This window comes from Carlito syrichta, unplaced genomic scaffold (genome assembly GCF_000164805.1).
Source record: "Carlito syrichta isolate Samal-C Ts95f unplaced genomic scaffold, Tarsius_syrichta-2.0.1 Scaffold306978, whole genome shotgun sequence".
Classification (NCBI taxonomy): domain Eukaryota; kingdom Metazoa; phylum Chordata; class Mammalia; order Primates; family Tarsiidae; genus Carlito; species Carlito syrichta.
Window position 1 is genome coordinate 251070 of NW_007251074.1, and position 12884 is coordinate 263953.

General features: G+C 47.8%; 1 protein-coding gene across 3 annotated transcripts in view; it reads right to left on the reverse strand.

Annotated features, from left to right (window-relative positions):
• Positions 1-12588, reverse strand: part of IGF2BP1 (insulin like growth factor 2 mRNA binding protein 1) — a 55600-nt gene extending 43012 nt beyond the window's left edge. For all 3 annotated transcript variants that reach the window (XM_008063653.1, XM_008063655.1, XM_008063654.1), the window contains exons 1-2: positions 12057-12588; positions 10859-10919 (exon numbers count right to left, since the gene is read on the reverse strand). In XM_008063653.1, the coding sequence (XP_008061844.1) occupies positions 10859-10919; positions 12057-12231 (236 nt within the window). In that variant the 5' untranslated portion in view covers positions 12232-12588. The remainder of the gene's footprint in view (positions 1-10858; positions 10920-12056) is intronic.
• Positions 12589-12884: the final 296 nt, after the last annotated feature.

Below are 12884 nucleotides of genomic sequence, written 5' to 3' on the forward strand. Positions count from 1 at the left end.
GGCTGCGGTGGCCAGGAGCAGCCACTGCACTCCAGTCTGGGTGACAGAGTGAGACTTCAATTCAAAAAATATATATGTAAGTGATAAAGAGAGCACCCTATAAGCTTTCAGAGAAAACATATCTGATAAGTTGTATTTTCTTCCACCTACACTAAAAGACCAAGGTTTTTCACATGTTCCTTGTTTTATTTCTAGAACCTAGCAAAGGGCATGTCACACAATAATAGGCTCTGAAAACTAAATGGGTGAATGCCTGCATTCATGGATACACCATGAGAGGATACCCGGATGCATGAGTATGCAAGCTCTCCCAGAAGTCGCTACCATCTTGCTTAATAGTCTCTCCCATGGCTTTTGGTTGTAATATGCATTTTTCAATTATTTTTAAAACAGCCAGTGACTGAGTGACAAGGACCGCCCCACCCCCATACACACTCCCAGTGTCAAGCTGTTGACCCTGTGATTTTTTGAGAGAGAGCAAAGGAGCTTGGGTCTAGGCAGACAGCATTCCTCTTCTAGTTCCAAATCGAAAGAATACTACTCATTCAAGATGGTAAGTAAGAGGGGCAAGGGTAGGAGCGAAATGAGGTTTGTAAAGCTCATTCTGTTTCACCCCTGCCTGCCCCCGAGCTCATCCTGGACAGGAATCACTCAACCCTATTCTAACAGTCCACCAGCAGCAGCATCTCTGGATTCAGGGGTAATAAACACAGAGGGAAAAACCCTACACATAACTCCAGTCAGCTACATTTTCCTTCCTTTTACATTACATAAAAAGTTTCTGAAGAGGCCTGGTGCGATGACTCATGCCTGGAATCTCAGGACTTTGGGAGGCTGAGGAAGAAGCATCACATGAGCCCAGGAGTTCTCGACCAGCCTGGACCCCATCTCTATTAAAAAAAAAATTAAAAATTAGCCATATGTGGTTATGCTCAACTGTAGTCCCAGCTGCTTGGGAGGCTAAGACAGAAGGATCGCCTGAACCCAGGAGGTTGAGGCTGCAGTGAGCTATGATCTTGCCCCTGCACTCCAGCCTGGGTGATTCCGACTCCAAAAAAAAAAAAGTTGCTGGAATAGACTGTTAGCAAGAGTACATTCTTCTGAATCCGGCTGCTTTCCCAGCCAACATCTTAGAACATCGAGTCCTTGCTCAGAATACACTGTCTGCAGCCACCGACGGCCACGTCTCTCTGTGAAAAATCACCACTGCCCTTTAATTCAGGGCTCCCTCTCCAAATCTTGTCAAAGCAACTGGTCTCTATTACAGTTGGACTTCTCCTCCCAAGCAACTTAGAGACCTCGAAGGAAGTAGAATAAATACATCTAACTTTGAATAGAGTTTACTCCACCTAACAGCCCCCATTTCAGTTCCTGTCTCCCCTCATTTTCTCCTTCTCCAGGCTCTTGATAGAAAGTCGATGAGCCCCAAGCAATCCCAAACGCTACTCCAGAAAAAGGCAACACACATCCTTTTGCAGAAACTAATTGAAAAACCCTTTATAGTAACTGATTAAAGTCACAAGCTGGTTAAAGGGTCAAAAACCACATCCGGATGGAAAACCCTTCCCCTCCCCACCTCAGTAAGAGAAGATTCGATCCTCCTTCCCTGGGCCCAGTCTGTGGGCGTGGGTGTGCATATATGCACACACCCGCCCATGCACATGCAACATGGCGTGCACCCTTTGGGCAAGAAGTGAGCAGGAAGGCAAATTCTGAGCACATCTTTGGAGGCTCAGAGCAGAGGACCAGGGAGAGAACGTGAGGCCACTACAAACACAGAGGAAGGACAGAGCAACATATGCAGTTAGCTCCTGAGTCTCTGGGGATCCCCAATTCCTGTATGCCTGCTTTGCCAGCATATTGTTAAGACAAACACACCCGTCTCCCACCAGATGGGGAAGGCTGCTCTCACATCTCCCTTCCTCAGTCTCCCGAGAGGATTCATGGTCCCCTTCGTCCTGAATTCTTACAACACCTCCTCAGTCACAGTTAGAGTGGTTCCCCTCTCATCAATGTCTTTACCCACAATATAACCTCTGACAGCAGCCCTCAAGTGTGAAGTCTGAGCTAGGAACCTGGCCCGGGTTGAGAGCATCAATGACAACAGAATAAATGGCCTCTTTCTGTTTCCCCTAATAATCAATCAGTAGCATTCTCCACCATGCTTGGCATGCTCACAGCCACCGCAGCCTCGACCTGCTGGGCTCAGGCGATCCTTCCGCCTCAGCCTTCCAAGTAGCTGGAACTACAGGCGCAAGCCACCACTCCTGGCTAATTTTTTCTCCACTTACTGTAGAGACAAAGTCTCACCAAGTTGCCCAGGCTGGTCTCGAACTCCTGGGCTCAGGCAATCCTCTTGCCTCCGCCTCCCAGTGCTGGAATTATAGGCGTATGCCACTGCTCCAGTCCTGGTAAGTTTCACGTCCCTCCCTCAAAAAGGTGGCTTTTCCTTTTAGCACACAAGTATAGAGTTATCAGAGCACAGATCTTCAACACACCTATCCATCGTTGTTCCATATCAAATACATACCAAGCTTACATGAAGATTCACCCTAACCCAGTGCCTTGGATAGACACCCCAAGCAAGCATATACACAGTCCACAGACAGAACCCCTCAGGGGCACATTTTCTGCCATCTATACATTTGATCGCTTGATTCTCATGGGGCTAACCACAGCATTGTGGCAGGGTGGGATGGGGCCAAGAACTGAGAAATTTCAAAGGAGGACAAATGGCCAGGACAGGAGGCAGAGAAGTCAGTATCTACAACAAAAGAACAAAAAATAGCTTCCACGTACTGCTATATAAGCACCTCTTCTCAAGAGTTACAGGAACTGAGCTTATGCTTTTAAGCACTGAAATTTCCTGGAAGACCCTTCTCCAGACCCCAACAAGGGACAAGCAAGGGACCTGCATAGGACTCTGAGCTAACAGAGCTGCCTCCCCTCCTGGAGCATTGAGCATCTTGAGTGATTCCGAAACTCTTGCCAAAAGACTCAGACTGCGCAAACAACCATTACACGTATATGTCTGAATTCTCTGATTTCTCTGCTTAAAGATTCTGACTATATCCAATCAACTAAACTAAATCATCCAATCAAGTTTCACTCAGACTTAACATTTTCCATTTCAAATGGTCAGAAAAACATCTGGATACATGATTAATTGTTTAAAATAAAATTAATTTAAAATTTTAAAAAATGGAAGTTCTCCTTAACCATTTTCCTAAGGAAATGTGGAGAGGATTGACTAGAATCCACTGAACATGGGAGAAATGGAAAGAAAAAAGTGGAGACATTCACTTTCTCACCTCCTCTATTAAGAGAAATTTTTTTCTCCACAACTCTCCTCTAAACCACAAGCAACATCCCCATATCAGATACATCCCTTAAAGGACTTCCAGACACCAAAATGCCACCTGTCTAATAGCCAGACTTGTTCTAAGGGGTCTTAAAAATATCTGCAGGGGCCGGGCTCAGTGGCTCAGCCTGTAATCCCAGCACTTTGGGAGGCTGAGGCATGTGGATTGCCTGAGCCCGCGGGTTTGAGACCAGCCCAGGCAATTTGGTGAGACCTTGTCTCTAAAAAAAAAAATTAGCCAGGCGTGGTAGTGCATGCCTGTAGTTCCAGCTACTTGCAAGACTGAGGCGGAAGGATCACCGGAACCCAGCAGGTCGAGGCTGCAGTAGCCGTAAGCAAGCCACTACACTCCAGACTAGGCAAGAGTGAGACTCCAACTAAAAAAAAATATATATGTATCTGCATGATCCAGTCACAAATTCTTTTAATCATCCAGCTGTTTGCTCTGTATTTAATTCAAAAGCAGTTTACTTATGGGTCGGTCATGCTCCTGGGAGACTGGATTTTTGCAACACGACTGCACTTCTGATGGTGTTTGTTCTGCATACAGTTACACTTCAGTGTGTTGCAATGAAGTTTTTCTCCGACCGTCTGAGGTACAGACCTACTTTTCCCTGTGATTTACCTATAATCACACACATTTTTCAGTGGTCTGTGTTTAGGGTGAAAGCTTGTTCTGGTCTTTTGTATTTATTGCAAATCTACTGTGCTGCAGAAGTCTGAGGGGGGTCTTACAAAGCTGGCTCTGCAATCAATTTCCATACTAAGTTGACCCCTTTCCACCCACTAACAAGTACATACTAACTACCCTTTGATCAAAATCTGAAAGATCAACTTGGGGAACACAGATCTCATCTCTACAAAAAGTTAACAAAAAATTAGCCAGGCATGGTGGCACACACCTGCTGTCCCAGCTACTCGGGAGGCTGAGGCAGGAGTATCTCTTGAGCCCAGGAGTTGGAAGCTGTGGTGAGCCATGATAGTGCCACTGCACTCCAGCCTGGGTGGCAGAGTGAGACCCTGACTCGAAATTAAAGAAAAAAAAAAAAAAAAGAGCCAGGTGCAGTGGCTCATGCCTATAATCCCAGCACTTCGGGAGGCAGAGGTGAGAGGATTGCCTGAGCCCACGAGTTTGAGACCAGTCTGGGCAACTTGGCGAGACCTCATCTCTACAATAAATCAAAAAATTTGCCAGGTATGATGACCTGTGCCTGTAGTTCCAGCCATTTGGAGGGCTGAGGCAGAAGAATCACCTGAGCCCAGCAGGCTGAGGCTGTGGTGGCCAGGAGCATGCCACTGCCCTCCAGTCTGGGCGACAGAGTAGACTCCAACTCAAAAAAAAAAAATCCCAAAAATCTGAAAGACCATCCAAGTTCTTCTACTAGAATGAAGTCACTAACAGGGACTAAGCAACTTCCTCCCGGTAATGCCTCCTTGCAGTGGTGTCTCTCAGAGGATCTTACAGGATCATCTCTAGCCAAACCAAACTGTATCAATAATCAAATGAGCACACCCTTTCTTCAGCGCATGTTTGACATGCACTTCGCTTTTGTTTTTGTTTTGTCAGGCATTTAAGAAATGGTTGAGGCCAGACTCAGCGGCTCAGCCTGTAATCCCAGCAGTTTGGGAAGCCGAGGCGATTGGATTGCCTGAGCCCGCAGGTTCGAGACCCACCTGGGCAACTTGGCGAGAGAGCGAGACCTTGTCTCTACAATAAATAAAAAATTAGCTGGGTGTGGTAGCGTTCGCCTGTAGTTCGGGCTACTCGGAAGGCTGAGGCGGAAGGACCGCTGGAGCCCAGGAGGTGTTGGCTGTGATGGCCACCAGTGTGCCTGCCGTTGCACTCCAACCTGGCACAGAATGAGATTCCAACTCAAAAAAAAGAAGTGGTTGAAAGACGGAATAAGTGGCCTCAGAAGTCTGGTATTAACATGGAGTCAAACACTTGCTGAGACCTTGAGAAAGATCCCCAAAGCCTTGCCAGGGGCTGGAAGGAGGACCATCGACTATCTTTTACAAGATAAATAAAATCCACGGTCAGAGCCTCTGATTACTGTTACTGCCGGCTATTGTTCCAACCAGCCTTCAGGAAGCTAGAGATTCAGCCCCCCCCCCCCATTTTGCACAGATGACAGGTTGCTTAAATGGACAGTTCTCTCCTCAGGGTTCTGTTCCCAAAGCCAGGGGTCCCCGGATCCTGGGAGAGACCAGCAGCCGCTCCTCCATTTTCTCTCCAACTCTCTGTCCCATCTTGCCCTGACCTAATCTTCCTCTCTCCTCTGCCTCTTTGCACATTTACCCGCTGGCTTTTGGCCTTAGGATGGAAGGCGCGAGAAGCAGCCCGGGCGCAGGGGAGGGTGTGCAGTCGGCGGTCGGGGGCTCCTCCCTAGGGGGCGGCTGCGACACCAAGTTTGGGATCTGGGGCTTCCCAGGGCCAAGGCGCGCCGCCTCGGGGGTCTCGGGGACCTGGCAGGGGTCGGCCTCCCCGGAGCCCCCGGCGGGCGGACGTTCTCTGGCCAGGGCTGGTGGAGAGGAGAGCGGGCGGCCGCTCCGCGGAGCCCGCCGAGATTGCGAGGCCGGGGCGGGGCGGGGAAGGTGAGGCCGGCGCGAGCTCTCCAGGAAGCCCTGCAGCCCCGCCGCCGCTGGCTCGCTGTCCCCTCTCGCTTCTGAAAAGGGGAAGGGAAGGCAGGCAAGTCGGAAGGCAAAAATAGCCTTGCCCTGCGCTGAGTGCACCGCCCGTTTCCGACCCCCGCTCCAGCCTATCCCCTTTAAAAGGGAAGCGGGAAATCCACTCCAGCCCCCTATCTCTCTGCTCTCCCCCTCCCCCTCCGTCCTTTCCCCCCGGCCCCGTCTGGAATTTCCAACCCGGGACGAACTCGTCTGATTTCTCCGGTCTCCCCCGCTGCTTTTTTCCTCGCCTTTTCTCTTCCTAACAGTGCCATCCCAGCTTCTAAGCTGCACTTTCTGGAAGGCATTAGCCACATTTTAAGTATCTTTTAAGCGGACGGGGAGCGAACAAGACTGGATTTGAATTCTAACAGCTGGAAAAGATGTCTTGTTCCCTAAATGTCTTTGGTTCATCACACATTAATTCTCATGACACCATCACCACCACCACCGCCAGCCCCCACACACAAATCAACAGATCTAACCAATAAATAATTCTTCAACACACAATCTTTACACTTCAGCAAATAGCACACGTTCTCCCCATTTTCAAAACTCAACTGAACCAGATCTGCATTTTAAAATGTTTTAAGAGTGTATACGCAGCCCATCTCAACGGGATCTTTGTCAGCTAGCTGTTACACATTAAAGTTTAGAATAAATAAACTCTAAAAAAGAAGCAAATAAGCCTTCCAAGTACCCACACACATAGATTCAAATGACATAGATTAAGGTAATTTTAAAAGATTAGAAGCTCAGAACCTTTGAATCAAGATTCTTCCAATTGCTAATGCCATGTATTTCATCTCTGAAACATAATTATAAGAAAGACTGTTTTGTTTTTTTCCACCAAAAGCTGAGCCATTAAAACTTTACATTTGGAACAGCTAACTATACTTTGGATAAATTAGTGATGAGGACTGCAATTCTCCCCCTTTACCAGAAAGTTCTCCTTCTGAGAAACGATTAGGGTAAAAATTCACCTTTCTAATTTGGATCAGAAAATAAGGGGTTCTGGAAGGAAATCCATGAACTTTTCTATGGGACAGTCAAATACCATTGTCCTTAGGAAAGACTCATCTAGAAACACTGACCACCCAAATGATCCCAGTTCAAAATAAATCTAGCAGTGAAGAAAAATGAATTTATGAATTTGCAAAGTTTAATTTCTAGGTGGAAATTAAAAATAAGGGACTCAATTTTCACCTTTCCTCAAAACAGTGCAGAAAAACTTTAAGATTCAACCATTTTTTTTCACTTATGTAAAGCAAAACAAACAAAAACAAAAAACAAAACACTAAGCTATTAAACAAGAAAACCTTTTAACCAAAAGGGTCATAAATTGTTTCTACTTTAAATTACTTGTTGAATACTGCTCACATGTATCTTTCACCTTCTGGGTTATAAACTTTCTGCTTTGGGTACTAATCCATAATTACAACCATTAAAGTAAAAGTGCTTGAAAATCCTCCCCTCTGGTAGTTTTCCTTTCCTTGTTTTTTAATCCTCCTTCATTCATTTTCAGCCTCTAAATATGAGGTTTGTTGTTGTTCCATTAAATGCAAACCCATTTCTGAAGGCAAAATTTTCAACTTGTTTTGAAAACATTTAGTGATTCAATTTCTCCAGAGCCCTCACAAATCATTCCTTAAAATGTAAAATAATATTTTGCCATTTATAAGACTTCCTGTCACAGGGTTTTAAAGGTGCTCACATCAGAAAATTAAACTGCAAAAGAACTCAAGTTTGAACACTTTCTCTTTTGAGAGTTCTCATACTCATATGAATGACTAATTTGTTTAATATTTGGAAATTTAAGAGAAAGTGGTAGCCAATCTCTTTTTAAGTCAATATAGAGGAAAGAACCATTAATCTGCCTGAAGAAATCACATTTGGAACTCTAACTTGAACACATTTCAATTTTTAAAAGTATTGCATCTTTTAGTTTGTTCTTAACAGTAACACCTTTTATTTTGATAACAACATTTGACAGTAAATATATGCTATCTTTAAGTCACATTCCTCTAGAAAAAGGCACACCACAGTGGCATGTGGAACAAAGGTTTAATTCCCTTAAAAAGCAAGTCATTTCCCAAAATAAATGAGTCACACTAAGATGGCACAGCTCTGTACCTCAACTACTCTTAAGTCTCTCAGAATAAAACACATACAAACCCTTTCCACAACTGTTTTAAAAGTCCTTTTGGTCATTCTCTTTGGTCTCAATATTTGGCAGTGAATATATATATAAATTCTCAACAAGAAGCCCAAATTGTTAACTAAATTCCAACACAAGAGGGGGTTTGGGGAGGTAGTCTCAAGAGACATTTAATGTCACTCATTTCAAAAATTCAAACTAATTGCCTTTTTCAGTTTAAATGTACAGTGCTCAGTCTCTTGAGCTCTTAAGAAGGTACAAATTATATTTATAAAATAGATTCCAAATGAGAACAAAATACATTAAAATATCAAAATCAGGGCTGCAACATATCTTTTGTCTGATTCCTCCCCCACCAAAAAAAAAAAAAAAAAAAGAAAGAAAAGAAAAGGGAACATTTAGGCTGCTGGGTGTTTATTAATCTCTTAGAAATTTAAATCATAATTCATTTGGAACTGAGTGCATCAAGAGTTCTCATCTATTTTAAACAGCAAAAACACAAGTGTGTATGCATATATATATGTATATATATACACACACACACACACATATATATAATAGATATGTGCAGTTGTTCATTTTGCTTAGAATGTTAGTCATAATTAACTAGTTCCTGTTCTGCACATCCAGGAGATTGAAAAAGCCAGAAACAAACCAACTGAAGACTTTTCAGACACAGACTAAAGACACATACCACAACATGCCCCCTCAAAGAACACAAAATGATAGAGCAAACTGACTTCATGAAAACAAACTCTTTCTTTTTTAAATCCTGAGACTTCAAAAATTGATTCATTCTAGAAAAATGAAGTGCCTTCTCACCACCACCCAAAATAAAAAGAAAAGAAAACACAATTGACTCAATGTTTGGATTCAAAAATTATTTCAGGAAGGAGAACACACAAAAGATCTAATTTAATATGGGTGTGGACAGGGAAATTTTCTGCCCCCCAGTCTTCTCACAAACTCCCTCCCCATTCCAACTCAAAAAAGAGCCCTCAGTGAAGCATTTTGGAGGGAACAAGGAGCCTAGAAATGGCTTAAAAGTCAGCAGATGGCTTGGGGAAAAAAGATCCATAAATACAGGGCACCATGAAAATTAAAATATAAATGTTTTGCGTTCTACTTCATCACATTTTGCTATTTCTCTTGCTTTTCATTCCGTTCCCTTTAAAATTTAAACTATCCTCAAGAGCAAAAGAAAAAATGTTCACATATTTCGTAATTCCGCTTACTCTGGGTATTTTTCATCAGTGCTCAGCTTTCAATTTAAATATCTGTAATCTCAATAAAGCTATGGGTGTCTGTATATTTGTTTCTTAGTCTCAACTCCAGAAACTGTTTCAAAATAAGACTTCTTTTCTCCCTTCCAATTTTATTGTCTCTTTACTCCTAACTCTAATTGCCTTTCCAATAACAAGAGTATTTCAAGCAGTTGAGGCTAAATCACAAGAATCACAAGCTCTATAAATGTAGTAACAAGCCATATTGATCATCTATAGACATAATAGTTCCAAGTTGCTTAAAGAGCTCAAGCTTAACGGCCAAACAGATTTTTATCTCCCATTAAACTTTCAAGATCTTCTTAACTGCCCCCAAAAAGCAGTCACCACCCCTCACCCTCACACCCAGAAAAGGCCAGAGACCATTCCGAAAGGCAGCAAGTTTCCAGTTGAAATGGAGGGGGGAGAGATCAAAGGTGTACTTGGGGCTCCTTTCCAGCTAGCAACAAGACAGCAAACTCTGCACTGTCAACACGTTTAAAGTCTGATTTGAGAAAAGTAGGAAGGCTCTACCTTTAGACTTCCCAGCCAGAGTTCAAAGAGATTTGAAATCCACCATGAATTTTCCGGAAGCATGGTGGAGGTACCCCATTTTGCTGAAGAGAGAGAAAAGGGTATTGGAACACATGAACGTGAACACACACACACACACACACACACACACGCACACACCCATTCATCCACGGAGTTCTAGACCCTCCAAAGAGCCCCAGCTCACAGCCTCAACACAAAGCTCTCACCCCAGATGGTCCCCCTTGTAACAATGGGCTGAAGGAGTGGGGGGGGGGGCTCGAACAGGATAGTGCAGACTAGGCATATTCTTTGGAAAATCCAGTTGGGGGGGATGTGACATGTGAGGGGCCGGGGGTGGGGGTCTTTGGGGGGGAAATGTCTTTGCCTGTTGCAGAAATATAAAGAACAAGTATAAGGGAATTCTTGGGGGGGGCTCGTTCCATTTCCCCTAGGGAGTAGAAGGAGACCACCCCTAAATCCACTTAGGAAATAGGGTGTGGGAAGGGTGGGAAAAACAGAGAAAAGGAGACCTGCCAGGAAGTTGTAAAATCGCCATGAGTCTGAACTCTTCAAAGATCTTAGGCTTTTCCACAAAAACGGCCCCACACCTTGAACAAACTCCACAAAGCTTCTCCCCTATGAATTTCCCCCCCTTTAATTCTACAAGTAACATCTTTTAAGCCACCCAGCCCCAACTTAATATTTTTTTTCTTTTTACAAGCTGTAAACCACCCATAACAAGATCTTGACCAATCTTCTCTCCCTGCCCCCAACATCCGGAGTTGAGGGTGGGAAGGCCAGCAATAGGTTTCTTCCACTGGAGACGCTCTGGACGCCCCCCCAGCCTCTCAGCCCCCCAGAAAAGCTCTTTCCTACCTTTGTTTTTTGGGCACCGAATGTTCGATCTCTAGGCGTTTTCCTTGTAATTCTACTTTCCCTATAGATTAAAAAAAAAAAATTACATGAGAGTGTGAACAGGGGTCGGAGGTGGAAGGGGAAGGGGAAAGACACTGGGGTCATTCGGGAGTTCCCGGGATTCGAGTCTTCCCAGGAATCCAGACAGTGGCTCCCGCGGCCGGATGGGAAAAGGCTGTTCTGGGAATGGTGGAAGCTATAAATTCGTTATTTTAATTTTTTGTTTTGTTCTGTTTAATCACTGAGGTTTGTTGGGTGGTTCGCCCTCGACAAAGCCAGATTTGGGTAGGGTGCGAGGCCGTCTGTGCGGGCGCGTTGCCTACACGGCCCCCAGATGTGGGGGCGAAGGAGAGAAAGGGCGCCCCGACCCTCAGAAAGTAGGGGGAGGCGGTGTACAGGAGCGAAACTTTATTTTTCTGTCGGGCCAGGAAGAAGGGGTTCAGGGCGGCCCTCTGTCGGGGTTGGCTGGGAACGGAGGACCTGGGGGCGCAGAGCCGACCCGGCGGGGAGGGTCCCTCGGGCCGCCGCGCGCGCCTCGGCCCAGCCTGGCGTCTTGGAAGCAGCATGGCGACCCGCCGCCGCCGCCGCGCCACCCGCTCACGCCCCACTTTCAAATCAAAATGGCTCAAGACCCAGGCCCTGGGCGGGAGGCGGGACCCCCTTCCTCCCCAGTCCTGCGGGAGGGCTACGGTCCCCGGAAAGCGGAGAGCTCGGACACGGGGCGGGGACCCCTTCCACGCCCGGAGAGGCCTAAGGCGGAGGAGGGGGAGCCGGGGGTGCTCCGGCTGGGGGGTCCGGCGGCGCACGGGAAGGGGTTGGTCGCGGAAATAACGCCCAGTCGGGGCTCCACTCGCTGTCCCTACAATCGCTCCCCCACTACAGCCAACGGGGGCTCCCGCCCCGTCGGTGGGGGGTGGGGGGGAGGGAGCCCGGAGCTTACCTCGGGCTGAGAGGGGGAAAGAAATCCCGAGTATCTGCGCGCGGGGGGCGCGGGGCGAGGGAGGGGGGCGTCAAAGGAGGCAGGTCGGGGGTCGGCACGGAGGCTAAGCCCCGCGGGCCCGGGGGACTCGGGGGCTGGCGGCCGCGGCCAGAGGCGGCCCGGGTCCCCGTTGTTCGGGGTTTCGCGGTGGCGCGTTCGGGGAGGCGGCCGCGCTCTTACCCGAGAAAGTTTCGATGGCCTTCATCGCCCAGTGCTCGTCGGGGCAGTCCACGAAGGCGTAGCCGGACTTGACCAGGAACTGGCCGCTGTAGGAGATCTTGTGCTCCGCGAACACTTTCTCCAAGTCCGCGGGGGTCACGCTCTCGTTGAGGTTGCCGATGTAGAGCTTGTTCATGGTGACGGCGCGGGCGGGACGCGGTCCCGGGCGAGGCCGAGCGAGCCGGGCAGGCGGCGAGCCTCCTAGGCCGAGAGGCGGAAGGCCGGCGGCGGGAGCCGCAAACTTTCTTTGCACCCCACCCCTGAAGTTGTCCGGAGCCCGGGGCGGGAGGCGGCCCGAGGGCGCGCGGGGGGCGCGTGGAGTTGGGGGGCGTCCGGGGGAAGTGCCCGCGGCGCGCTGGGAGGCGGACGACGCGGCGCGGCTCTCTCCCTCCGGTCTGAACCCCTCCGAGCGGGCTGGTGTGTCACGTTTCTCCGCGGCCGCCCTGGCGCCGCCTCTAAATAAAATCGACTTGAAAAAAAATGGAGCGGAAAAAAAAAAAAAAAAAAGGCGAAGCCACGTGGTGACAGCCCCTACCCACCCTGCAGGGGAAGACCCCCGACGCCACAGGGCCCCTCGGCCCTCCGGCCAAACGCGATGCTCTCCCGCCTGGGGGTGGGGGACTCGACTCACCCCGGGGGTAAACTGGGGCGGTGGGGGGGCGTCCCTGGAGCTCTACTCGCCCCCTCCTCCTCGGCGAGAACCTGGCCCCTAGGGAAGCGCCCCGCCCCCACTCATCCCCCTACCGAACTAGGGAAGGATGGTCGCGCGCAGAATCTCCCCGGTCTTTA